Below are 27,560 nucleotides of genomic sequence, written 5' to 3'. Positions count from 1 at the left end.
ATTCAGCTCAAGAAAAGCGGCCTATGACTTAAGAGAGGATCACCGTGGGTAGGGGGTATCCGACGGCGTCGTTTGCACGCCGCACAACCTCTGCCCATCTTCCTTTGAAGGTCAGGTGTGGAAGATCGTCACGGGTGTGCTTTCCCATTCCAGCTTTATCTGGACGTCCTTCCTGAGGACAAGAATCAGTGGATCAACAAGACAAAGGAGCTGCGAGCTCAGTACGAGAAGATTAAAGAAACGGTGAGTGTGTCCAGAGGTCGTCTGGTGTCGGTCCTCATGGCTGAAGAGTTGAATTATTGTCTAATTTCTCGCTGACCTCTCACAGCATATAACCAACCCACGCAAAGCTGCGGGACAGCAAGACCTCGTGGTGAACAACCCATTATCACAGGACGAGGGTGTGAGTCCTTCTCCCCGTTTCCGTCCTCTTCCCTGTACCGTGTGCTCTCTCACTCATATTCCCTCGTTTGTCTTTCTTTATTAGTCTTCTCACCTTCTCAAGCCACCCCGTTGAACCTTTTCTATGCCCTCCTCCAGCGTCAGAATTCCCTGCCCTGTTTTTCGCTGCCTACAGCGGCCGTGTACCCCACCACCAAAACAACGTATTTGCATAAACAAACACGATCCTTATTTAGGAGACGCTGAGGCAGCATGTTCTGCTAACCAGCTAGCTAGCTACAATCTTCTGACTCTGCTTGCTAGAGATATTTTTAGTTTTTGAAACATCTGAGGTGGCCCCAAAGTAAGTTTTTGAGCGGGGCCCTAGAAAGCAATAAACCCGTTTCCTTAGTCCTTAGTCCGGTCCTTAGTCTCAGACCAGCTCGTCTTTTTAAAGGTGCAAATGCAACTTTGGCAGTCAGTCAGGTGGACGACAAATCGCATAAATCTCAGTGGCAGCAGTGTTCCAGGCTCGGTGCGGCCTGGAGCCGTAGAAGATGCCGAACCTAACTGGCATCTCTCCCACCACGTGTGGGCGCCTTTCTCAAGCTGCCAAAATGCGTACGAATTTCAAACCGCACTAAAGTTGGTGGGGGGGGGGGGCGGGGGGCACAGTCACTCTGTCTGTCTGGTGCTATATTTAACCGGCTGATGACTTTGAACATCTTTGCAGAGCCTTTGGAACAAATTCTTCCAAGATAAAGAGCTTAGAGGGATGATCAAGCAAGATGTGCTGAGGACGTAAGTGCGAAATCGACACTGTTTCCAGGCTTCGGGTAACAAAGCGGTAAGATTAGCCAAGGCGGCACGCCGCTCTCGCCGAAGCGATCGGAGTCTCGCGGCATGCGCCGACCGCCTCTTCCCGCGTGCCGTGGTCAAAGGCGCGAGCTAGTTATCTGGCGGGTTTCCCAAGAGAAAGGCCAACAATTCTGGAATTTCCCGACTCCCTTAGCCGTCGTGCTGATGCCAGCGCCTTGTATACCTTGCTTAGCCTTCCAGGATGAGCGGGTCCGCTTAGTCATTCCCATCTCTACGGCGTTCTGCCCGCTCCAGGTTCCCGGAGATGCAGTACTTCCAGCAGGAGGACGTGAGAACCAAGCTGACAGACATCCTGTTTTGCTACGCGCGAGAAAACGAACAATTACTCTACAAGCAGGTCAGAGACGCCCCGCCGTCCCAGGAATAATGAATAATGGAGGGCCGTCTCCGCTCATTACTGCCGCAGTGAGACGGCAGCTCCTTTCCGTGAGGATGAACACGGATTACAGCGCAGGCTGCAGGATACACCAGCCGCCTCAGTCTGGCCCATCCATCGATTTCTGTACTCATTACGTTTATTTAGTGGATGCTTTTATCTAAAGCGACGTACAAGTGAGGAGAGCAGGGTCCTTGGGGTAATTGGGGTTAAGGGCCACGACTCAAGGACCCAACGCTGAAATGAGGACTCTGCCAGTCGCATGATTTGAACCTGTGACCTTCCAGATACGGGCTTGGATCTCTAGCCAGCTGAGCTGGAGTTAACGTGATAAACATGAGCACTGTGTGTCCCCGTCTTTATTCCCGCTACTTAAGCGATCCTTAACATTATCAAGACTGAGCTGTCGTTAAGGATTGAGTAATCGGCTGCCTCTTCCATGGTTTCCTGCAGCCCATGAAACAGTTTCCTGTATTCAGCTGTCAGGGTCAGACGCCGCAGGATAGAGCTTTGGGGTTCAGCTGAACTTGTGCAGCTAATGGACTTTAGCCACAAGGACTTTAGCTTTGCGTGCGACTGCTTCAGACGTTACGTGTTGTGTCGAGCAGTGTGCCAGGTATTTGGTGTTCTTGATTGCTTGATTGATTGGTTGAGGTGTACTTTACACTTTAGCCCAGCCAGCCGTCTGGTAGGAGCCTGGATCTCTAGGGTGCTTAGAAATGTGCGTGTTCCCACTCGAGGTTCTCGTCCTCTCCTGCAGGGCATGCACGAGCTGCTGGCCCCCATCGTGTTCATCCTGCACTCGGACCATCAGGCCTTCCAGCACGCCAGTGAGACTGCGTGCCCCAGGTCTGTGCCTGCTTCTGGTCTGATCCGGTCCAGTCCAGTATTTTCATGCTCCTTGTAATGTATAGATAGGATGTATAGGAAACTGGTTGGTGTATAAGAACTGTCCTAGTGGAATATACCAGGTCTTGTCTTGATGAGACTCGCATGGTGTAGGTGGCTATGATCTGGTTCTTATGTCAGTAAAAGAGTGCGTTACTGACTCGTGTTCAATTCGCAGTGAGGAGATGAGGTCCCTGTTGAACCCGCAGTTCCATGAACATGACGCTTAGTAAGTGAACAAGTGAAATTCAGTAACGTGATGTTTACCTTTTGCTGTAACCGCGAGCAACTGTGACACCAGCCTGTCCCTCTCCCCCACAGTGCCATGTTCTCTCAGCTCATGGAGACAGCTGAGCCCTGGTTCTCCAGCTACGAGCGAGAAGTCCGCAAGGTGAGTGGAGCCCCCCCCCCCCAAGACTTTTGATTGTTAACCTGTCGTAAATTTAGGGGGGGAAAGTCATCTTCATTTTCTGCACTGTGAATTTTCATTTATTCTGTTAATCTCTAGTTTTTATGTCAAAAAACTTTCTTTTTTCAATTTGCTCAGTATACCGAGGGAAAAAAAAAAAAAAAAAAACCTCTGTGGTGAAAATGTCAGGAAAAATAGGTACCTCAGCTCGTTTATAATTAAAGTAATTTTCCGATCAATTAAATGGTTTAAATGCAGATTAATCGGTAGATAGTTTGTTACCGGGGTTTCTGCAGTGCTGGCACTTAAGGGAATACCGCCGATCCGAGGGATCTGGTTAAGCAGATGTGCAGTGGGTACCGTAGTGCTTAAGGAAACGGGCTCAATGCATGCTGGGAAGGATTCGTTACTGTGCCGCTGAGCAGGTGCCTCAGCTCAGTGATGCATCCAGATGTACCGATGGCTAATTGCAAAAACAAAAACAGCCCGATATATTAATTAATAGTAATAATTAATAGTAACCCTCCCAACCTTTGATTGTTTGTTTCATATAGATATATTTTTTTTTTCTTGGTTGAGTCTGAAGCGGATAGAAAGCGACTTTACAACATCGCCGCAAGCTTTTAAACTAGCGCTGCCGTGGTTTTCACTTGGCAGGAGACGACTCACTAAGTTGCACTTAGCTAGTTGCTCCTGGCGAAAGCGAACTACGGGTGTTTTTTGGTTTTTTTGCGCTGACATCCCGGAGAGCTCGCCATCGTGAACATTAACAGGCTTTCCATGTTTAATATTTAACATTTCCGCCAGCCATTTTGTCTCCCTCCAAAGCTTGCTTTTCCAGGCTGGATACCATACGCAGAAAAGTGTTCATTCGTCTTCAGGGGGAAAAAACATTCTTTAGAAAGCAGTTTCTCTGAACGTTTTACTTAAAATTAGCTTAAAGCCACTTCTCAATGAACAGCCTCGTTGACTTAGGTAATTCTGAGTCTCAGATTTAGGGCATGCTCACTCTCTGCAGGTACTTACTGTTGACTTGTGAAATGTTCCTTTTTTTTATTTTATTTTAAATCCCCTCTCCGCCAGGGTAAGGAGGAGATGATGACCAGCATGCCCTTTGCCAGACCACAGGATGCAGGCCCGTCTGTCGCCATAGTGACAAAGGTCAACCGCATCCAGGACCAGCTCCTGAAGAAGCATGACATTGAGCTGTATATGCACCTTAACCGGCTGGAGATCGCCCCACAGATCTATGGGATGTGAGTGTGGTCCTACTGTTGTCCTATACAGCAGGTATAGGACAAACTGCTCAGTCGCATGTTTACCCAAAGTTTAAATATTTAACAGATGCTTTGACATACATGTGAGGATTACAGAGCAGGATCAGCCAGTCCCTGGAGCAACTGGGGTTAAGGGCCTTGATCAAGGACCTAACATTGGCATAACTTTGCAGGCGTGGGTGTTGAACCAGCAACCTTCTGATCGAAGATCTCGCTGCACCATCCCCTAATAAGCCCTAGATGCCATAATAAGCTTGTAGACGTTTGCTGCATATTTAATCCCCATGTTTAACTAGCATCTGGAACTCAAACTTCATAACCAAATGCTTAGACTGTAAGCAGTCGTATAATAGTTGGGGGAATTAGTCAGGGTTCCCTTTTAACAGCGGCTTCCTGTTCTCCTTTAATTCGGGGGAGGGGAGGGGTTCTTTCTCTAAGCCCGTGTCATCACACGTTACGCTCCGGGGCCCTGAAACCGCAGCCTTCGCAGAAGCAGCCCGGGTGGCAGGAAAGCGAAAGCGAAAGCAGCCTGCGCTGGCCGCATTTTTACATCTCAAAGCTGTTATTTCCAGGCACGAGGTGCAATATAAACACTGTTGCTTTCGGGTGACTGAAAACCAGCCTTCGCCCTGGTACTCCTCCTTTGAATTGCGGCGGAGCCATCGTTTCATGAGCCCTAACCTACGCCAGACTGATTCCAGTCCCCGGTACATATCTAATTGTAATTGAAATGCGTGTTTCGCACTAAGTGGCGTGAACATGCACACGTTTTCACATGCAACTCGACGCATGATGTAATGTGACACCTGCCCTCAGGAGGGCACTCTGATTTTTCACCTTTCAGTTCACCGCAAAGTGATTCTGCTCCGCCGGGGACCTCTGAGACCCCCTGGGGGGGCCACACGGGGCTGACAGGGATGAGGAGAGGCTAATGGCTCGCTGGTGACACCGGCACGTCCGTCACCGTTTGGCTAATTGCCACAACACTATCTCCTGTGTTACTCATCAGCCTCTCACGGCATGCCACACTAATTGGAATAATGAGGAAGTGGATCAGGCCCATGAACATCTCACCCAGAGGAGCGTTCATCTCAGACCCAGACCTCTCCCCCTCTTCAACTCCTTTGTCTCTTTTTGCCCCGCCCCCGGCCCCCCTCCCCACCGTAACTGTTCAGCTCGATGGAGACCCCCTTTGGGTAATTAACAGAACAGCTCGTTGGCCAGTACAGTATTGGTCGGTGGGTTTTGTGTGACACTGTGCTGCGTTTCACGGGGGTGGGTTCATTGTTTTTACTGAACCCCCCCCCCCACAGTCTGACTCCTTCAGATTTTCCAAAAACTAAGTAGGTAATGCGAAGATCGTAGCTAGTTGGCCTACTAGCTAGTTAGCATCTCCTGAATAAGGAATATGTTTGTTTAATGCTGAGTGCAGTGACGAGTTGTGGCCAGTGCTTGTTCTGAGTGGTAAACATGGCCGCCGAACATATGCAGTGCAGGCCGTCTCACTGCACGGCTCCCTCAACTGTAAGCATGATTTACTCAGCCACCGAAGGCTTTGTTTTGGTGACCGTTTCCTTGCAGCGTAAACAGTGGATCCATGTCGGGCCACTGTCATCTTGGGTGACGGAAGCATTATTAGTCTGGATGCTCTCTCCTTTCTTATGATGTTCATCCTGCTCTCAAATGATAGCAAAGCCAATCAGGGGCCAGATTAAATGCGCAGTCTGACACAAATCATGCAGACCTCTCACCTGGAGTCCTGCTTTATTCCACGGAGATTTTTATAAGCAGTGATTTGTAATGATCATAATCCTTCACGACAAACTAACTTTCTCAACTCGTAGCTGTAAGAAATTACATCTAAGAATAAAGATGTGCTTACAAGTTTATTTAAACTTTTTATGAAGCTATGAACTATCTAGTTTCAGAACTGATGGTTTTTTTTTTTTTTTTGGAAGTTTTGGAGAAAGTTTTGGATTTAAAAAAATGGGCAGTAAAATAAATTCTGTCTGAGAATATCTCCTCTGTGTTTGAGGCCAACTTTCCTCCTCTTTTCTTTCTTTATTCCTCCCCCGCTTGCGCATGTCTTTGTTCTGCTCTGGTCAGCATCATGCGTTTGGTCCGTCCTTGTGGGGCCCATCGGTGCCTCGCATGGGAGTTCAAGTGGCTGGGCTGGGACACCCATGCAGACCGGCAACGGAGGGGCGGTGGGGTCCGGTTTGGCCGGTCGGGCCGCAGAGGGTCTCACAGCTACACGCTTTCTGGGGACGGCATTGTCCGAGAAGCCCTATTCCTCGGGAGAAGGGAGAGTATTAAACCTGAGCATGCTGTCGAGGGGGGGTGGGGGGGGGTGGTTTGGATTCGACAGGGCCAGAGATTGGAAGAGAGATGGAGAGAAAGTTATCGCTGGCCCCAGACGTGCCTGGGGAAGTGCGAAATCTCAGACATGAGGCATTTTGGAGCGGGAAGGAAGAGCAGCGTTCCACAGGGAGGCTGCGGGGGCCGGCCGGCCGGGCGGGCGGGCAGGCGAGCGGCGTTCCGAAGCGTGCCGTGTGCCGTGTGCCGTGGGCGGGAAGCCGGGGCCGTCTCGCCGGACGTGCCTGTCAGGTGATGCCCAGTCCTCGCTCCTGCCGCCACATTCCCCGGCTGGTGTTCATCTCCAGGAGCCCTGTGCTGCGGCCCGGATCTGAGGAAGCGCGCGTCTCCGCATGGCCAGCGCTGGCATCTGAGCTGCTGAAAGCGCTTCCTTTGTCTCAAGGCTTTGCCGGCTCGCAGACCCATGCTCGTGCCCGGAGGTCCTCTCCCTTCCGTCTGTGTCCCCCCCCCCCCCGCGCCCCTCTCCGCCATCGTGGTCCTGAGCGCTTTTGAAAAGCCGCGCTAAACCTCGCTGTGACTAGACAACAGTGACAAGGTGACCCGGATATGACCCCCGTGCTGCCGGTCGCCGTACTGACACGGGCCGGGTCCCCCCCCAACCCCCCCCCCGGCTTAGTTGAGGCCCAGGAACTGGCTATCTGATAGGACTTTTATTTAAACCTTTCTTCAAAATGCATAACATTAATTATGCAATAATTTTACTAACAAATAATAAAAAAAAAAATCATAAGAATGGAAACTGAGTCATGCCTGGGATTACATAAAGGTTGAATATCCCCTGTAGCAGATGCTTATTTAACTAAATGTATTTTCTCCAAAGTCGCAGCCTCCCACTAGCTGGGATGTGAAGGATCTGGTATTTATTGCCGACCGTCCCATCTGCTCTCCCCCCCCCCCCCCACAGCCGGTGGGTGCGCCTGCTGTTTGGCCGCGAGTTTCCCCTGCAGGACCTCTTGGTGGTTTGGGACGCCCTGTTCGCCGACAGCATCACCCTGGACCTGGTCGACTACGTTTTTGTGGCCATGCTGCTGTACATCAGAGACGCCTGTGAGTTCGAGTTCAAACCTCCGCCCGACCCTTCAAATCCGAGCTGTGATGGTCTTGCGTTGCCGTCGCTTTCACATCGGGCTCTTTCTTGACTTAGTGGAGCATGCCCACTGGCTACAGCGAAGTGGGATTTGACACTTTTTATTCTAAAACTGAATGGAACATTTTTCTCATCTGTTAATTTTTTGCTGTTGAGTCTCTGTGCTGAAAGTGTGAGAACTGCACCACCTATTGGCCAGATGTGGTGTTTTAATTTTATTTTTTTCTCTTTATTAATTGTAACATCCATCTCCCAAACCGTTTATTTAGTATAGGGTCACTGTGAGACACGCTGGACGGGATGCTAATCCATCACAGCACACAGTCATATTCATACCACCACACACCAATTTAGGGACACGGGTTCACCGAATCTGGATTGTTAGCTTATGGGGGTAAACTAGAGTGAGAATGCTGAGAAAACCACTAACCCGGAACACAAAAATGGATCCAGGGGTGGGGGGATTCAAACCCACATCCCTCTGAGCCTCTGAGGTACCGTGTGTGTAGGGCCGTGATATGCAGGGTTAGGCAGATCCGCAAGCTTGCATCCGGAGTCATTAGCCGGCGAAATCGGTGACTGTGGTGAGCTCTGCCCCTCTGCTGCTGAATTATCACACTCTCCCAAAACCCATAAAAGACATGCGGCCCCAAAGATAAGGAAGTCAGCCATGTTTGATTGGTACTGCTCGGGATGGGGGGGTGGGGATTTTGTTAGTTTAATTCCTCACTCGCTTCGTTTGATGGATCGCAGTTTGTTCCCGGTGATTGATTCATCAGTCTTTGGAAGATAACCCTGCAGAAGTGTTATCTGTGACTGATTACGCGGCCTGTAGCAGACGGCCCCACGTATTGTTTGACGGGCTCGCCGTCACAGATGGCTCCGGAACCCCCCCCCCGGATAAAATGTTGTGTCATCGCGGCTTTTATGTGCAGTTTATTAGGGTTTGAAGTAGCTGAGGAAGTTAAAGGTGAGAAACCAGACAACATGGGAGTTTGATAGTGGACACACACACACACACACACACACACACACGGTGCACCGGAAATGTCATACACAGACTTTCACTAGACATCTACCACTCGCCTGTTAATGTAGTAGGTAGTGAATGTACCCTAGTGGCCAAAATTGTGGAAATATTTCCAATTTTTAGAACTTTATTCAACCATTGCTCCTGTTACTCTTTTGATCATCCAGTGCATGAAATTTGTAGTATTCTTTATCTATAAACGTTACCGCTAATATTAAGTGTAGTCATTTTTAAAGCGTAATGCCAAAAAAGCACGGTACTTCCGCAATGTTGGCCACTGGTATGTGCATGAGAACGGTGTGCAGGCGCTCAGACGTGCTGCAGTCGCATTTGCTCATCCACAGATGTTTGCCATTGATGTAGCTTGATCACCGCAGAAGTTAAAAGCTGTTATTAAAAGAACTGTCAGCAAAAAAAGAAATACCTGTCAGAGTCAACTTATGTACCTAGCTATTGTTTTCTACTTAACCTGGTGTTTCTGCTTCCTTTGCCATCTTGAGTTCTTCGTCTCCGGGAGCGGGTCCAGTGACCTTCTGGAATAATGTAGCATCCAGTCGGTTGCACACTTCAGAATTTCGCAGAATGTAGTATGTCATCCAGGTTCTGTTCACCTACTGAGTTTTCAGACATACTGCATACTATATTTCACCTACTACATAGCAAACAAGTATGCGATTTCCGACATTCCCACAGTAAACTAAGTATGCTATCTAGCCCAGGGAGCTGTCATGGGTTATCATCCCGATCCAGCTTTTATATAGTTCAGCTTTCATTCACCTACACAAAGGACATGCCCAGGTTGTTCTGTCCTCAGTGATCCAGCTCTTACAATTACTGGAGTCCTTATGTCGGTTCTTTATTTATGGCTGTGAATGAATGTTGCGGCAATCGGCTCTTTGACCTTTGTGTGTTTCCCAGTAATTGCCAGTAACTTCCAGACGTGCCTGGGCTTGCTCATGCACTACCCACCGATTGGGGACGTCCATGCCCTGCTGCATAAAGCGCTCTTCCTGCGTGACCCCAAGGTACGGCTCCTAAACAGATGCCAGCCCCGCTCCGCTTACCCCCCACCCACCCAGTGAATCTAATGAGAGCATTTTTACCAACTCAGTCATGATGTCATGGTGATGTCGCTATGATGTCACTGTTGATTTGGGCTCAGTGTGCATCCTCAAATGTGAGGCAGCCAACAAAGCAGCTCATTTGGGTGCTGAGTCAGGTATCAAGGTCTGGGTGCTTATAATGGGGGAGACAAGGATTGGGAATAAGACAAATTGATCTGATTGGTTGTGGGTGTCATGTAACTTCCACTCCCCCAATCTCATAGGTTATTTGGCTTTGAGACTCACCATGTTCTCATGCCAGCGTCCCAAAGTGACATCATAAATTTTTCAGTGCCGTTTCTTCTCCTGTATCCAGGATGAGAAATGCAAGGTTGATCCTTAAGGAAGAATCTGCAATCATGAAATTCATGAAGGAATCATCATGTTGGGGAATCCCCTCACAGGAAAGCATCCTTCTCAAAAGCACACTTTCATTTAAAAAAATTCTCTTTTTTTTTGAACAAGGCAGGTGCTCCTGAATATTCATTTTTTTGTGGAAAGGTCATTAGTAGTTTGAGGTGGATTTTAATGGCTGAAAATGCTGAATGCGTGTCAGTCATTGCGTGTATTTAACGGACTGATGCCTGCTAGTGAATTTTCATGAGGAAGATACCCGTACTGTATGCCAGTAGCAGATTGGACAAAGGGGGAGTAGGCAGAGTCGAGTGGTGTTGTCTTCGGATTGGCCAGCGCTTCATCTCATGATTATTCATGAGGTACCATCACTGCTGTGTAATTGGCTTGCTTCCATAACACTTAGTGCTGACTTGGGAGGTGGTGGTGCAGGTGGGGGGGGGGGGGACCAATTGCGTGATGTAGGTGATCCAGACACAACTAATCGACCTCAGATGAGTGTCTTTTGTTTTTCCGCCTATGGGGGCTTTTCAGCACGTCCTTGGGTGGAAGCGCTTATGCCGCTGCTCCGTGCTCCACCCATTTTGGGCAGAAATGCCACAGGGCGCTGCCACGTGGTTTGAGCCTCTGTAAGTAAAGGCCGAGTTTTCAGTCCACCTCCTTCCCTCGTGAGCAGGATTGGTTCGGGACGGAAATGGGTTCTGATGTTTTATATATTAATGGTTAGGTCATCATTTAAATCATCTTTGGCTGAATATGAATATAATGCAGATGAATTGCCGTATGGATCCCTGATCACTGCGGGGGGTTTGGGGCGGTTGCGCAGCCATGCTAATGAGTGCCCATAACAGGCCGTGCTCGCTGGCCCGGCTTCACACGCCCGCATCGCCAGGTCGATATTAACACTGACACATCTCCCTGTTAATTGCTAATTGTGTTTCTCATTAAGCGCGAGTGTGGCAGGTGGCTTTAACGCTTTGTGAGTAGCCCCCCACCCCCCAGTGTCCTCCTGCGACTTCCTGTCTAGAGGCAGAGGTCCTCCTGGGTTTCAGGCTTCCGTGTTTCTGATTCAGCCCCCCCCACCCCAAGCCCCACCTCACCCCCAAGGGAGCAACTTGTTCATGCTGCACTTTGGGACACCCTCCACCCTTAAAGTTGTGGGAACTCAAAGGGAAATCTGCATGCATAAGGCCTTAGATGGGATGAATGGGCCAAAACTACTGGCTTTGTCTACGTAGAGTGTAGCATATGGCCCCTACTGACCCTGTATATCACCTTTCCCCTCGTTCAGTCCAGCCGTGCCCCCGTGTGATGTCCCGACCTTTGACCTCCCAAGGTCTTGTGGACAAGCCGTCCTACGGGCCTGCAGGAATCATTGATCACAAATGAAAATGTATTAAGGGTTTGTCCTGGTGTTTCTAGTGATTCCCTCAGCTTTATAGCTCAGTGTTTCCCAATCCGGTCCTCGGGGGCCAACAGTCGGTCCATGTCTTTGCTCCCTCCAAGCTCCCTGCCAGACAGTCCACATTTTTGCTCCCTCTGAGCTCCCTGCCAGACAGTCCACATTTTTGCTCCCTCCGAGCTCCCTGCCAGACAGTCCACATTTTTGTTCCCTCCGAGCTCCCTGCCAGACAGTCCACATTTTTCTTCCCTCTGAGCTCCCTGCCAGACAGTCCACATTTTTGCTCCCTCTGAGCTCCCTGAAGGACAGTCCACATTTTTGCTCCCTCCGAGCTCCCTGCCAGACAGTCCACATTTTTGCTCCCTCCGAGCTCCCTGCCGGACAGTCCACATTTTTGCTCCCTCCGAGCTCCCTGCCAGACAGTCCACATTTTTGCTCCCTCCGAGCTACCTGCCAGACAGTCCACATTTTTGCTCCCTCCTAGCTATCTTCTGGGACAGGGGCCGGAGCAAAAACATGGACTGTCTATGGGTCCCCAAGGACCAGACTCGTATAGCTTGCATAGGAGGTCCACATTTATCCACTGGGCCTGAGCCGTCATTGCTAAGCCGTCCAGTTGGGTGTAATTTAAAAGGACATTTAAGGCTATGAAGGTGAGAACAGTGAAGGGAAGGTTAGTCATAGCAGTCTGGGTGGGGCGTCTATAGTAGGATTTCCTCCTTTCTGCGGATTCACACTGAGCCACAGAGACCGGCAGGGTGGAGTGAACATCCTGTATGACGCAAGGCACCATTGGTGTGACCTTCCTCTGAAAGCGACAGCTCGAGTGACCGCGAGTCTGAGTGTGGCAGCACGCATGGGTGCCCCAAGTACCTCTCCTCACGCAGTGACCAAGTCTCTCGATGTGATGAACCGCAGCAGCGTTCCTGCAGTCGCTCTCACACTATTAGCGATATTAAACAGGCGCATCTGTTTTTAATTAGGAGATAAAGTCACATGGTCACCAGCGCCTGTTTCAATGCGTTTCCTCTCCCATTTTTACGACGCTCCCCGCAGTCGAACTGCAGGGTGCTGAAATTATTCTTCCTGCGATGGAAGGAAGAGCACAGCGGAAACCCAGGGGCTAAATGCTGGCAGGAGGCACAAATTTGTTCCCCTCCCCCACCCACTCAGCTGTGATGGCATTTCCTATTTCTGACTGTCCTCTCACATCGCACCCATCGCTCCTCGCTTCAGAACCACCCCAGGCCGGGAAACTACCAGTTTCAGCAGAACCTGGACTATTACAAGACCCGTGGTGCCGACCTCATGAACAAAACCCGGTAAGCTCATCCTCCAGGTCGCCATGTCTGTAGGTGACATGTTCCCTCGCTGAAGGCCGTGACACCAGGCGGCTGCCATTGCTAATGTGATAACTGTTCAAGAGCCAAACAACCCACTTGTCAGTTTTTCCTGCAAGGTTAAATAACAACTAGATTGCTGTAGTTGGTTTAAAAAACATTGCTATTGCTTTGGGGACGGCCAGTGACTCACCACCATTGTTACATGGCAAAATTCTTCTTTATGAATGGGTTTAGCTTTTGTACAGGAAGTGATATCATTTTGGCTTACCTAACCATTGAGGGTCAGGCACAGTGACAGGCATGCAGTTCTTTCTGCGGCGTCTACTCTGCCGAGTCGAACACATGAACACTGAGCACTTGGTCAAACTGCTCAGTCAGTGAGCAGATTTAGCTTGTGAAAAACAAGCTATGAGATCTGTACAGATGGTGAGCCCCCCTATACGACAGATTGGCTCAGGGTGTGTTTGGTAGAGGGAGGGTGAGAGTCTTTCAGCTGGTGTTTGCACTCTGTCTGTCTGCACTGAGGTGTTATTCCCCTTCCATGTCCCCCATAGAGCTAATGCCAAATCAGCCCCCCTCAACATCAACAAGGTGTCCAACAGCCTGCTGAATTTTGGGAGGAAGCTGATCGCCCCGGCCATTGCCGGCACAGTCTCTCCCATGGGTGGCGAGGCTCTGTCTGCCCCCCCCCCCACGGTGCCGCGCTCCACGGCCGAACCCTGTGCCCCCGCCCCCAGCAGTCACACGCAAGCTCAAGGCCAGCACCGCCTACTCAAGTCAGAGAGCATGCCCGTGCATCTGAGCAAAGGTGAGCTGCTGCCAAGCTGTGTGACCGTCTCACTGCGTCCTGCAGGGGGCGCTGCGCTCTGCATTATGGGGCCACTCACTTCACTCTGCCATTTAAAATACAAAGGCTATGTGCAGGTACTATAGGTTACAGGAGACAGCCAATCAGATTTGAGACATTGCTGTATATGATAATGAAGAGCAAGTTTACAGTCAGGTTTAAATTGTTTGTAAATCATTGCTGAATAATTCTGAGTGAAAGGTCAGAATTACTGGAGGTTTTTGCTGCTGAATGACAGATATTTCATAGACGAAACTCTAAAGGCTACATTTTCTGCTGCCACCACTGGGTGGCGCCCTGGCCTGTGTCTCGCGGCTTGTTGTCCTGTTCTCCAGTGACTGGATCTGGTGTCACCTGTCTTGTGGCCTCACAGCTGTATGGAGCAGGTGTTGGTGTACTGGGGGGGGGGGGCTCTTCTACTGGGATGTTCCATACAGAGGCGGGTGGGTGGAGGTGCGGGGAGGGCCCCAGCGAGCTTGTGGAAAGTCTGCATCTATGTGCGTGTGTTTGGGCTGAAGTGCCTCTCCTGTCTGCCAGATGTAGGTGCAGGTGGAGCTGCACACGTCTCTGCTCCCGCCACCCAGATCCTTTCTGACGTCCAAGGTAACTGCTGCCACCATGACTATGCCTGCATGCTTTCAGTCGCTCATGCTACCCCCTTATTTTAAATAGCCAGCTTTATAGTGACGTTTCCATGCAGTATTAGCAGTCAACCACCAGAGGGCAACAGAACATCATTTTACAAAGCACTGCTTTCATAATTTCATATACTATTACATTTAATTGTTGGCGTAGGTTATGTTTTCCTGTTTTAGAGCTCTTTAGACGCCACATTTTTTCTTTCCCTGTAAAGAGGGTATTATTATGTTCTCTTGACTTTATGTGGGTTGGAATTCCATTATTCTTATTAGCTGGATTTCCATCATGGTGATTGGCCAATTGACCACCCTCAAAGTCATTTTTAATTGGCCTCCGTCTCAGGTCATTGGCGTCCAATTGTTGGCAGCTTTTCATGGGCGGTGATAGATGAGCTTCCCACCAGCGATCCATGCCGGGACGCGCGTTTGCCTGTTTCTGCGCGTGCCGGTCCGGGCACATCTCTCTAGGGCAATGCCAGTGTGCCAGTGTGCCAGTGTGCCAGTGTGCCATGGGCGCTGTTCAGCTGGAATTGGCACCGCCTGTGTCTGTTCGACGCCGTGTATCTGTGACTAACCAAACCGCGCTCTGATTGGTTATCTGCGTCCATGCCCACGTAGCCCTCTTTATCATCCAGGGAGGCTTTCCACGTGCTTTCGCTTTTCTTCCTTTCTTTTCTCCTCCCTCTCGTACGGTCTTTGGCAAACCGGCAGGTCGCGCCCCGTGGGCTCAGTGAATCCAAGACGGGGGCTGAGCTGCAGCCCCCAATGTGCTCAGACACCCACCTGCTGTTTGGCCTATAAAAAAGGTTGAAAACATTCCTCCTGAATTTCCTAACGTGCCCCTGGGAGCTGCGCGCCGGTTTAATGTCGAGCGGCGGAGGCAGCGTCGCTATTGGTTAAGCCTGAGCCACCCTGCAGACCCCTGCTCTCCTGCACCCAAACAGACGTGGCCTTTTCTCCCCCTGTCCCCACAGGTCAGAGCTCCAGAACTGTCAGCTCGTCTCCCAGCGTCGAGAGTCTATCTGGGGGCCGGGACCCCAGCACGGCCTCCCCGCCCCTGTCTGCCACTAAGAAAGACTCCTTCTTCACCATCTCCCGCTCCCGCTCGCACAGCAAGACCATGGGCAGGAAGGAGGCAGTGGGTTCCACCCGCCCTGAACTCTTTCTCCAGCCTCCTCTCTATCTCTTCCCCTGAAAGCACAGACCTCTGAATGTGTCCCCTACACGCAAGCCCAATTTATTCAAGGTGTCCTTCCCCTTTCTTCCAGGAGGAGGAGCTAGAGGCCCAGGTGTCCTTCCTGCAGGGCCAGATCAATGACCTGGAGGCAATGTGCAAGTACTGTGCCAAGATGATGAACATGCACATCGGTAAACCACCAGAAGCTAGCGTGGAATTTCTTAGCTTGTACTGTTGCGATGGCGAAGCTGATGGGGATTTCGGGTTGGGGCGGATTTTACTCCCTCTTGTCTTTCAATGACTTGAGAGCATCTGTCTGGAGCTCCTTATTGTTTTTTTTAATGGAAAAAGGCCGCCTCTTTAACCCCAAAGCCCTTCGCCTGATGTCTGGCGATGTGTCCTGTCTGTTAGCCTAAAAGTGGGCGCAATTAATTGAGCACACGAGGCCTCCAGCCCTGAGTGCTCACTAAGAAGCAGCCGGCCGATCGGCAGGCCTGATAGCGCCTGGCTCCATCCACTCCTGTTTGTGAACGTTTGTTTATCGCTATGAAGAGGTTTATTGGGCCACCTAGGCGGCCGCGCCAAGGTTGATAAGGGGCGGTAAACTGCCGAAGAGAGCCGACCGCGAGGGCAGAGTCTGAGGAGGATGCGGGAGATGGGCTGGCTCAGACCCGAGGGGGGGGGGGGTTCATAATGCCCTTCAGTGAGGTACTTAACCTGCTCCAGTGAAACCCCCAGCCAAGTGAATGGGTACAAAAATGAAGTCACCTCTCTGTTAATATGAAAGTATATTACAACGTCGTCTGGTGGTCGATAATGAACTACCTGTGATGTAAGCTAGCCTGATGCAGCCCCCTGCCCTATTTACGGCCTGACTGTGGGCTACGGCCCCCCTCCTTGATGCTCCACAGAATGTCCATTCAGACCCGCTGACCTGGGCCCATGACTCATCTGGAAGGTGTTTGTGGGGGCGGTACCCGGTTGCTCTCAGATGGGTTTAGAAATTAAATCTGCACTTGCCCAGTCAGAAGATTTGCAAGAGTTTACTGGTTTCAAACCAGTACTTCCAGCCCTGGGGACATTGGGGTTACCCCGAGGCCTTTGTTGTCTCCCTCGTTTTGGCCACGAACATTGAGGCAGTTTGATCTCCGCGCCTGATGCCGCTCTTGGTGACGATGACGACAGCCAGCCTGCAATGTCGGGGGAATGAGTAATTACAGCTAATCTGTGCAGCTTCTGGCCCCCCGGCTGTCTGACGGGGCGGGGGGGGGGAGGGGCTAAGCCTGTCTCTCCTGCCCTGGGGGTGGCCTGGGGGTGCGCATGGGCTGGCTTTAAGATGAACTGGTGGGTGGTTACTGTTGTGTTGACTGGTTTCATCTGGTTCAAATAGAAGTTTATCGGTCGCATGGCGTGACAAGCAGTCATTGCATGCAGTTCAGGGTCAGTAGTGCTCCAGATTATGTGGATCTAAGAACCACCCCCCCCCCCCCACCACCAAACAAAATTATAAATTCCTGACACAATTGTTCCAATTCATTAAAATCTAATTCGTTCTCAAAAGCAATTATGCATCAAAGACGTGTCGGTCCAACCCGCTGGTACCGGGGCGTTAGTGTCTGCTTCTGTCTTCGCAGGGAAGATCCAGGACGTCATCCTGCAGGAGAAGCTGGAGAAGGAGGACGAGGTGCTGGTGTCGCTGGCCGGGCTCAAGCAGGTAAACGGCGGCCTGCCGTCTGTCTCTGCAGGGACGCGTGTTTCCTGGGCCGTTTCATTTCCAGAGCCTGCCTCTGTGCGCCGATGTGCAAATTCGAGCAGATCCCGTGAGACGCGGCTCAGCCTGTGGGCAGAAAAGGCTCTCCTGAGGAGGAGGAGGAGGAGGAGGAGGAGGGTGGATGACAGATGCAGCTGGGTGGGGGTGGGGGGAGGGGGTGAGGTCTCTTGCTCCACCCTCAACTGGAGACAATGACTGGCACAGAGAAGGTCCTCATGGGCGTGGGCCTCCGCAATCCGGGCTTGGTAGTGATGCGTTGACATTCGGGAATGTTAATTAGCACGGGCCCGGCCGCCCGTCCATCATCCGAGCCACCGGGGGCGTCCCCGAGCCATCACTGGGGTGCAGATGTTCGCCAAGACCCACCACTGTCAAGACATGGTTTTCCAGCACAGAAATCAAAAAGCTCCATCTTTAAAAATAGATAAATGAAAGACATACGAGTTAGACAAGCAGTCCTGCCCCCCACCGACGTTCGGCCCCCTCTGCTCATCTGTCACAGCTCTGTTCCTCTAAATGGCCTTTTCTTGACTGATTTAATAATGAGGAAAGATAAGCCATGACCCCCCTTCAGACCTCAGTCACAGCATCTTTCTGCAGAAGTTCGGACCAATTGCTCCCCGTCGTTCCCATTTCCCAGGTGACCTTTGTTTTGATGCAGTGTACTAGGGTGATTCGGGGGGTGCCAGTCTCTCCAGGTTGGGACAGCCTTGCAACAGCTGGTGAGTCTCACCCCCTCGGTGTCCCCCTGTCGCCCGCAGATCAAGGACATCCTGAAAGGCTCCCTGCGCTTCAACCAGAGCCAGCTGGAGGCCGAGGAGAACGAGGAGATCACCATCGCCGACAACCACTACTGCTCCATGGCCCCGAAGGGGGGGGTTCGTGGCGGGCCCCAGGAGGCAGAGCATGTGGGGGGGTCGCCGCTCGACATGCAGGTAGGCCCCCCCTACTGTCGCACTCACTTCACTTCAGCCAGCGGGGGCCTGTGGATGTGTGTGCATTGACCTTGTTGGGGTTGGGGGGGTGCTTAGGCTGCAGAGTCAGGCCTGAACCCAGAGGGGAAGAACTGGGACGACTACATCCTGATCTCGCAGGACGAGGACATACAGCCCAGGCAGGCGGAGGAGAAGAGGTCTGGGGTCCAACCCCCGAGGTCCGGCCAGGGGCATCCGCAACTGGAGCAGGAGACGGGCGGCTCGTTCCACGACCCCCTGATGAGCACTCCGTCGGGGTCCTCCAGTCCAGAAGAGGGCAGCACCCACAGCAAGGACTCCGACTTCACGATAGTCAATCCTATGGACCTGTGAAAACCCACTGAAATATGGCCGCTTTCAGCTGGTGGACAAAAAGGTTCTGTGTACCTATAACAAATTAGAACAGCCCCCGCCATGCTGAGTCGCCCTCATGCAAGTATGGAGGCTCTGGGAGCTTGTTTTCCCCCATAAAGGTCTAACACCCCCCACCCTGTCCCTAACACACCCCGAGTTCTTAGACAAGTGACCAATCACATCGGTCTGTTTCTTTTTTAATCCCCTAAATTTAAAGGCAAAATGAATAAATATCTAAGGTAGTTTTTTTTTTTTTAATTGTGATTATGAATCTTCTTTTTTAACCCTTACTTTGGACAGTCCTGATGGCTGCCGTGTACAAACTGCAATATCCACCAAATATTAATAAATGATAGGAACAGATCGTTCTTTATAGTAACAAACATGCTTTATTGTGTTTATCACGGGTGTGGGACACCATGTGGGGGCGCTGTTCTACTGGTGTGTGTGTCTGTGTGTGTGTCTGTCTGTGTGTGTGTGTCTGTGTGTGTGTGTCTGTCTGTGTGTGTGTGTCTGTGTGTGTGTGTGTGTCTGTGTGTGTGTGTCTGTCTGTGTGTGTGTGTGTGTGTGTGTGTGTGTTGGGGGCGAGGGAGGCTGGTCAGCATTTATAGCCTAAAGCCTGTAGACTATAGAGCGCAGGGTATATACATCAAGCATATATATCAAAGTGTTCATACAAGCCTATTGCCCCCCCCCCCACACGGAGCCCGTGTTTTATTGTTCTCTGCCCCCAGCCTCCCACAGTGTTGGTCTTAATGGAAAACGAGGCTGAACTGGCACATTTTTTAATTTGTTTTTTTTAGTGCCACTGGCTGAGAGGCGACCGCCCCCCCCCCCCCCCCCAATCTGTGTCTGTCTGGAGGGGAAGCTAATACCACCCTGAGCCCCAGATGTTACTCTGCAGCTCCCCGGATGCTGTGGCAGGTGGGTGTCACACCTTAGCCCTCCCCCCGGCTCATTATTTCATCAGAACCGCAGCCCTGGTCGAGTGTTAGGGGGGTTTTAATATTGTGAATCATGGACCGTGGGGGGGGGAGGTGTTCCCGGTCTTGTTCTTCAACGTAAAACCATGCTGCGCCTCGCATTGAACTGAGACTGGTGACCTCGCTGTGAAGATGATTCCTGTGCCCCCCCCCCCCCCCCAAAATGAGCCCCATCACCCCTGTGCCCATATGGAGCTGCCCCCAGACCGGCCCTATTATAGCTGCTTAGATAATTATGAAGCAAATACCAAATAATGCACTTCCTTTGGTGTTCATCATTCAGTGATTCTTTTCCTTTTTAATCTTAAACAAATTTTGTTTACAAAATGAAGTGCGTTAATTAATGCATATATGAGTGTATGTATTCCTGTCATGAAGCTGGTCAGTAGACACCCTTACTGGCAGAATTGTGCTGCACATTACACTTATACTAATATATTCTGTTTCGACATTGATTGTAAATTTCGGCAGGCAGATAGAGGACGGCTTGAGCAGCTGACTGTGCTCATGTCGGAGTATGTGCAACCACTATAGCCTGTGCTGAGGAACAACATGCCCCCCACCCCCACCGAACTGGGGCCTTTGGCATGCTGCCGCTCTCATTCCCTCCTCCCCTCACACTGATCCTGGATCAGCGTTCAGCTGGTGGGCACTTGAATACCTTGCTGGGTCTTTTCTATGTTTTTTTTTTTTTTTTTTTATATAAATGTGGCTTTTTAAAACACACATAATAAAGACTAGAGATTGACCGCTGTCAGTTATTTGCTGATGAATATTTCATTTATATAGCGCTTTTTGACAATACCCAAAGTACGTTACCTACAGCTGTTTCTTATTGGGCTGTGGATCTGCAGTCAAACTCAGCTTTTGTTCAGAAGATACAAATCCCACCACTGGCAGAGTAATTTCACCACTGGGCCCTTGAGCAAAGCCTTAACCATATCTGGTCCTGTGAATGTCTCCCTCTACTTCCTCAATTGTGCTATGCTTTGCATAATAGCGACTAAATAAAAAAAACAAACATAAATGTAGCAATCAGGTGTCGACCTCACTGAGGTTTGTAATGTCGCCATTTTAACTTTCAGATCGATCTGCTTCCCTTTAAATGTGACTGTGCTCTTCCGTCTCGCAAAGTTCGTCTGAGGACATGTGATTGCGTGGGTGCTGTTCTGAGCCGTCACTGGTGAGCAACATTCACTCAATTCCAGGTATTCTGGGGGTGTGTAATCACAGCAGCGGTAATCCTAGTGGAGGGGGGCTGTCTGTCAGACGAAGGGAATGGTGATGCCAGGTGTGTCGAGAAGGAAGGTGTCACTGGCAGATTTGTTTTGCACCCCCCCCCCATGGCAAAAGCTCCATCGTTTGCAGTTCTCTTACGACGCGGTGCGGTGTGATGCATTGGTCTACCCCTGCACACTCCATATCATTGCAAAACCCCGTGATTTAAAACCCTATTTCGCCCTTGCCGCCCCAAGGGCCGTCCCAGCCCTTGAGATTTAGCGCCGAGGCAAAGGAATTTGTTTTTATAGTGGACTGAAGCGATGAATCCCCACTGTCTGCCTGTGGAGCTCGGGGACGGACGCTAGGCGTGTCGCTCTGAAGGTCCCCGGAAGGACAGCCGCCTGTCTCACTCACCGCTTAGCTGAGTTTCTGTGTAGCTCTGATGTTTAGTTCAAAATGAAATTAAATGAATATTAGCGGCACAAGATAAGCACAGTAGTGTTAGTGTCAGTCTCCTGTTACACAGTTCAGGTTACAAACCCATTCAGCTACCGAACTGTGTACAGAGCAAGGCCGTCTTTCATCTTTTCCTGTTGGATGCACCTTAAGTGTAAATACCTCCACATTCATTGCAGATTTCTACTCACTGATTATGTGGAGGAGGATAGAATATTGAATCCAGGCTCTGGGAAAATAAGCCCAGTGGTTCTGATATCATTACCAGGATTGCATTCCGGAATACGGATTCAGCAGTAATGCAATTTAACTGTCCCACAGGATGAAGGAAAGACGCATCACCTGGTTGATTAATGAAAGAACTGATTTATTTGCCTGTTGGTTCATAGTAGACTGGCATCAGAACAGGGTCGGGAACTCAAACCGAAACCAGGAGTGAATTAAAGGGTTGTAAACAATGAACTGGGGATACGAGTATTACCCACATCCACAATACTGTTCAGCTATAAAATTACTTGTTTTTTCCATCTTTTGGAAATTGGGTCAACTTTAAAACACTGGTTAATCATGGACTCCATTGGAGATGGAAGTTCACCAGGACTTCTACAAAACATTAAATAAAAATATAAAATGTCACTGTCAAAATATGTAATATTGTAAAATCACAAATTCTACAATATATGCATAAAATTACATATGAAAGTGGCAGTTATTGGCATATTTCCACTTGGGGACGTTTTAACATACATTAAAAATGTGTATGGGCCCCCCCTTTGTTAAAACTACTGAGCCGAATCCACTTTAATCATAAAGGGATTAAACACAGTCGGTCATGGAATCAGGCCCCAGCATAACTCACCAAGAGACAAGACCAGAACTACAAGCTAGAAGTTTGGCAACTGGATGATGGTAAGTGGCTCAGAAGGGACCATGTGACCATGTGACATCCTGGTCCCTCCCATCAACAATTTAATGGCAGTGATGAGGCCTCAGACATTTGGGCTCCTCTCCCAAATGGAATGGTTCAGTAAATCAATAAGTTACGCGGCCGTTTGCATCATCCCTTGTGTAGACCGACCAAGCCGTGCACACCACGGCCAATCAGCTGCTGAGACCCCCCCCCGCTACTCATTTGTTTTTAATATTATTTTTTTTTGCTTGTTTACATATGTATTGTTCATTTTTCAAAGCTGCAGCTCTGACTCAAAACACTGTTACCCATGGATTCCTGGAGGGGGGAGGGGGGGCGGAGCAAAGCCACCAGCCTCCGCTCTGGACCAGCCCAGGGGGAGCGGACCCAGAGCGCCCCCTAAGGGTGACCTTCACAAAGCACATAAATAAAATACTCGACAAGAAGCAGCTTCTTCTGCTCGGCGCTAATAGATGAACTTTCACAGAAAAACGACAAAAAAATAAGTCATTGCACATAAAAAATAAAAAAAAAGACTTGGAACTGTACAGAGATGCAACAGGAGCCAGGTGGCTGCTGGGAGGGGACGCCCTGTCCGTCACCTCCCCCTGTCCCTCACCTCCCCCTGTCCCCCTCACCTCCCTCCTGCTACATTCACCTCTCTGGGTTCTGCACGAGACTCCACCTGTTCTTGTGCTTTGAGATCCACCCGGCAGAACGAAGGCAGCCGTCCTGCTACGTTTCACCGTCCACTCTGGCCCAGTTTGCCCTTGCGATACTGGGGGAGGGGAGGGGAGGGGAGAATGGGGAATCTGATGGTTCAGGTGTGGAACGGGGTGTTTGTGGGGCCCCTGGCCCTCAGTCCTCGTCGGTCTGGAGGTCCTCCTCCGCCTGGGCCTTCTCCGGAATGGCCTCCAGGCTGCGCCGTGGCTTGTTCCTCTCCGCGGCCGAGGCCATGGGCCCGGGTGTGCCCTTGTACAGGTTACAGGTGAGCGCCGTGAGATGGATTTGCTTCAGGTTCTCTAGGACCTCATTCTTGGCGTGTTTCAGCAGATCTGCCTGGCCCTGGGAGGCGAGAGGAGGCAGGGTGTGGGCCCGACATTAGCTTAGCTTTCGTTTACTGTTAGCGTTAGCATAGGACATTTCACACATTAATCCAAATTAGGACATTTTAACATTTTAACATCCCTTCAGCCTGGTCAATGGAGTTAAACTATGCTTTTAACTAGATTAACGACCCAAATCTAGTCCTCTCTGAGTCACAAGTCACCAACCAAGATTTCACATCAAGATGGATATTTCTCTTTGTGACGGAAATGAAAATGGCTTTCCATTGTTATGGGGCCAATGTAATTAACTGTTAAGGCTTTGTTTAATGAACTGTTTCTGACATGTCAGTGCATCTGCCCCGATCATGAATATTAATGTGCAAATATGTATGAGTCAGGCAGGGGTTTGAATTTATGGACCGGACAAAATGGTCAAGGAATTAGCAGCGCTAAATAAGGTGAGGTTTACGGTAAAATGTGAATCTCTACATTGCCCATAATGTTTGTGCATGTGCGTCCCCCACATCCCGCCCCGGCTGCCCCCCGACCTCGTGCTTTAAGCTGTTTCTCCTACAGATTTCCCCTGGGCGACCTAGATGATGGTTATGAGTTTACAGTGACTGCCCCAAGGCATATCATACACGTACAGGAGTCTCCAAGACATTCCCAGTCCACACTTCCCCCCCCAATCATCAGAAATATACCCCCTCATAAAATAAACCTTGGAAAATAAACTCGGTAAACTGGGTAGCTCCCAGGAGAATTTTCTTTGCAAAAGTAGCTCCCACTATAAAAAAGGTTGCTGATCACTACTATCACTACACACTGGGATCGTTGCTCGGCCTCTCGCCGAGCCTTAACGTCCCGACGGGGCCCATCCACGGGGCTGTATTACTTCTGAGTAATGAGTAGCTCTCTTATCTGCCTTCAGTGTCTTCAGTTCAAGGCGTCACAGTAAGCAGGCAAGCGGGAGAGATGCTTACTCAGGGGTGTTTATAAAAAACAAACGAGCATGTAAAGGCTGGTAATTGTGGAGGCGTTTGGGACGGAGATGTTTTGCAACGGGGACTGGGGACTGGGAACGCCCAGCGACGCGGCCTGCCGGGTGACTGACTCCGCCCAGCGACGCGGCCTGCCGGGTGACTGACTCCGCCCAGCGACGCGGCCTGCCGGGTGACTGACACCGCCCAGCGACGCGGCCTGCCGGGTGACTGACTCCGCCCAGCGACGCGGCCTGCCGGGTGACTGACTCCGCCCAGCGACGCGGCCTGCCGGGTGACTGACTCCGCCCAGCGACGCGGCCTGCCGGGTGACTGACTCCGCCCAGCGACGCGGCCTGCCGGGTGACTGACACCGGCCAGCGGCGCGGCCTGCCGGGTGACTGACTCCGCCCAGCGACGCGGCCTGCCGGGTGACTGACACCGCCCAGCGACGAGGCCTGCCGGGTGACTGACACCGCCCAGCGACGAGGCCTGCCGGGTGACTGACTCCGCCCAGCGACGCGGCCTGCCCGGTGACTGACACCGCCCAGCGACGCGGCCTGCCCGGTGACTGACTCCGCCCAGCGACACGGCCTGCCGGGTGACTGACACCGCCCAGCGACAAGGCCTGCCGGGTGACTGACTCCGCCCAGCGACGCGGCCTGCCGGGTGACTGACTCCGCCCAGCGACGCGGCCTGCCGGGTGACTGACACCGCCCAGCGACAAGGCCTGCCGGGTGACTGACTCCGCCCAGCGACGCGGCCTGCCGGGTGACTGACACCGCCCAGCGACACGGCCTGCCGGGTGACTGACACCGCCCAGCGACGCGGCCTGCCCGGTGACTGACACCGCCCAGCGACGCGGCCTGCCCGGTGACTGACACCGACGCTGGCTCGTTATGAATGCAGGGAAGTTATGCAAGTAAGCATCCATATCTGCAAATTGCATTACAGGGACCTGCACAAAGCCAGCTCGGACCGGACAGACATCTGTGATGATGGAGACCCCTTATGCTGTTCTAAGTGTACCGTTGAGTAGAATGACATACAAACAGCTGATTTGTTTATTACATTAAATGGTTTTCAAAGTGTATAATACAGCATCAGGAACTGGGAGGGAGGAAAAACGTGGACTGGCTGAAGGTCCCCAGGGACCGGGTTGGGAAACACGGCAGAGGGGCTTCAGGCTTGGTCCTTATTGGTTTTTGACCAGACCTTGTTTGTAAGTGGACACGGTTCTTCCTGTCCTACTTGGTTCTGCAGAATAAATTGCAGAAAGAACCAAAAGAAAATGGTGATGAGTGTGGTGGTCTAGCGATCAGCCACGCATGGACTCAGACCCCCACCTTCAGGATGGTGATGTTCCAGGAGAAGTTTTCCACCGCCCTAATCAGCTTCCTGCCCTTCAGCCCCTCCTTCGTGGCCAAGTCGTGTAGATTCTCGTGGAACTCCATCGCTGGGGGGCAAACATAAATAAGGTACATACATTTCACTATATTAAAGCATGTATGAAGACATTGTTCCGTTCTACCAGTATCATATCCTTTCATACTCCCTCCATCCCACAGCCACCCAATCACAGGCCAGTTCTCCTGCCCTCCATCCCACAGCTATCCAATCACAAGCCAGTTCTCCTGCCCTCCATCCCACAGCTATCCAATCACAAGCCAGTTCTCCTGCCCTCCATCCCACAGCCACCCAATCACAGGCCAGTTCTCCTGCCCTCAGTCCCACAGCTATCCAATCACAGGCCAGTTCTTCTGCCCTCCATCCCACAGCTATCCAATCACAAGCCAGTTCTCCTGCCCTCCATCCCACAGCCACCCAATCACAGGCCAGTTTTCCGGCCCTCCGTCCCACAGCTATCCAATCACAGGCCGGTTCTGCTGTCTGGCGTCTTAATTGGCCCAGCACTGCACCCCTTATGTGATTAAATCAGAGCAGTGCCGTCGGCCACACCGTGCTGCGAGTCTGCGGGCCACAGGTCACGATCTCTCTTCAGTGTAAGGGTTTGTGTAATTATCCGGATGACACATACACTTTAATTAAACTGTACGAATGAACTTCGTTAAGGCTTTACTGCATCTGTAATCAAATGTGGTTGCGTAACACTGTCAGCAACCCTTGGAGATGAAATATTAGCAAATTTGTTGCGTCCGATTGTCTAATGCGACCAACCAATGGACTCAGAGGAACCAAGATTTGGTCCAAAGTTCTTCTCAACCTTTGGATCCATTTTTAGTTTTATTTGATTTTTAGTTCATTAATTGAATTACAATTAAAATGACAAAACACATAAAAATGCTGACAGCACATTTCATAAAACAGGCACTCCTGAATATTCCAGAAGGTGTCTGGCCCACGTTTGCCAGCTGAAACGGTCCTGAACACACAGGGCTCAGACAGAGCTTTCCCACACCGAGACAGCTGCTCATTCTTCTGAGGACACTGTAATTAGTATGTGAGGACAGACTCCAGCGAGCTGCAGCCCCCCCCTCAAATGAGCAGGACCTGTGTGGGTACGCAGAAGACACAAATTACATCCCTTCCCGCACAATTACCGTTTGCCAGGCATCACTGTCGAACCCAGAATGCTGTAGGCTTCCACGGTGTCAGTGCCACCCTGAAAGGTGGGCAGAGACCAACCAGACAAAATGGCCGCCCCCACTAGATAAACGTCACCGTCTGTAACCATGCCGTCTGTGGCGCCGTGAAGCTTCAAGGGTTCGCAAACCACTGCTGGGTGGTTCTGGTTTCGCTTACGAGCGCCACGCAGGTGGGAAATTCTGGCAGGTTCACAAATTCACAGAACAGGAAGTGAGCAGATAAGAAAGAGAGACACGATGTTAAGTTGCCTTCATGACAGATCAGAGGGCGAAGAAACCATGAACCCAGCTTCCTCTCTACCTGGTGAAACGCTGGGGTCCGATTCTCAGAAAGTACAGGAGGAAATGACAAATATAAATTTGATTCATTTATTAAAATGCTGCCTGAAACACACTGTCTTATACAGTGAAATCCAGTTAAAACGGACTTCAAGGGACCTGGCAAAGCAGTCCGTTATATCCAGAGTTGCTGTATGCCCAGAACACAACTACAGGACACCATTTACTCAGGCCACACCCCAGCAGACACACTTGTGGTATAGATTATTATATTGTACATGTAGTAATCCAACTTTACCTGACCAGATGCGTGACTATTAATAATCCCGATTACGTATCTGCGCTGGATATCACCGGCACGCCACACGCCTTGTAGGCGGAGCTGCATGTCCCTTATAGCCGAACAAAAC

The 27,560-nt window shown here is 50.8% G+C and overlaps 2 protein-coding genes across 4 annotated transcripts in view; one reads left to right on the top strand and one right to left on the bottom strand.

Moving 5' to 3' along the window:
- The window catches only part of tbc1d5 (TBC1 domain family, member 5), a 54,139-nt gene extending 35,090 nt beyond the window's left edge, over positions 1-19,049 (top strand). Inside the window, exons 6-23 of the mRNA XM_023809792.1 lie at positions 154-243; positions 329-403; positions 1,115-1,182; positions 1,495-1,597; positions 2,397-2,485; positions 2,703-2,753; positions 2,846-2,915; positions 4,017-4,189; positions 7,491-7,633; positions 9,622-9,728; positions 12,799-12,884; positions 13,460-13,713; positions 14,290-14,355; positions 15,365-15,528; positions 15,659-15,758; positions 17,202-17,281; positions 18,100-18,273; positions 18,370-19,049. Coding sequence (XP_023665560.1) covers positions 154-243; positions 329-403; positions 1,115-1,182; positions 1,495-1,597; positions 2,397-2,485; positions 2,703-2,753; positions 2,846-2,915; positions 4,017-4,189; positions 7,491-7,633; positions 9,622-9,728; positions 12,799-12,884; positions 13,460-13,713; positions 14,290-14,355; positions 15,365-15,528; positions 15,659-15,758; positions 17,202-17,281; positions 18,100-18,273; positions 18,370-18,645 — 2,169 coding nt within the window. The 3' untranslated portion in view covers positions 18,646-19,049. The remainder of the gene's footprint in view (positions 1-153; positions 244-328; positions 404-1,114; positions 1,183-1,494; positions 1,598-2,396; positions 2,486-2,702; positions 2,754-2,845; positions 2,916-4,016; positions 4,190-7,490; positions 7,634-9,621; positions 9,729-12,798; positions 12,885-13,459; positions 13,714-14,289; positions 14,356-15,364; positions 15,529-15,658; positions 15,759-17,201; positions 17,282-18,099; positions 18,274-18,369) is intronic.
- A 2,627-nt stretch (positions 19,050-21,676) lies between these two features.
- LOC111842783 (inactive phospholipase C-like protein 2) overlaps positions 21,677-27,560 on the bottom strand; it is a 42,072-nt gene continuing 36,188 nt past the window's right edge. For all 3 annotated transcript variants that reach the window (XM_023809740.2, XM_023809742.2, XM_023809739.2), the window contains exons 6-7: positions 25,612-25,721; positions 21,677-23,301 (exon numbers count right to left, since the gene is read on the bottom strand). In XM_023809740.2, the coding sequence (XP_023665508.2) occupies positions 23,095-23,301; positions 25,612-25,721 (317 nt within the window). In that variant the 3' untranslated portion in view covers positions 21,677-23,094. The remainder of the gene's footprint in view (positions 23,302-25,611; positions 25,722-27,560) is intronic.

Source organism: Paramormyrops kingsleyae, chromosome 23 (assembly GCF_048594095.1).
Source record: "Paramormyrops kingsleyae isolate MSU_618 chromosome 23, PKINGS_0.4, whole genome shotgun sequence".
NCBI classification, from domain to species: domain Eukaryota; kingdom Metazoa; phylum Chordata; class Actinopteri; order Osteoglossiformes; family Mormyridae; genus Paramormyrops; species Paramormyrops kingsleyae.
This window is presented reverse-complemented; position numbering and strand designations above follow the sequence as displayed.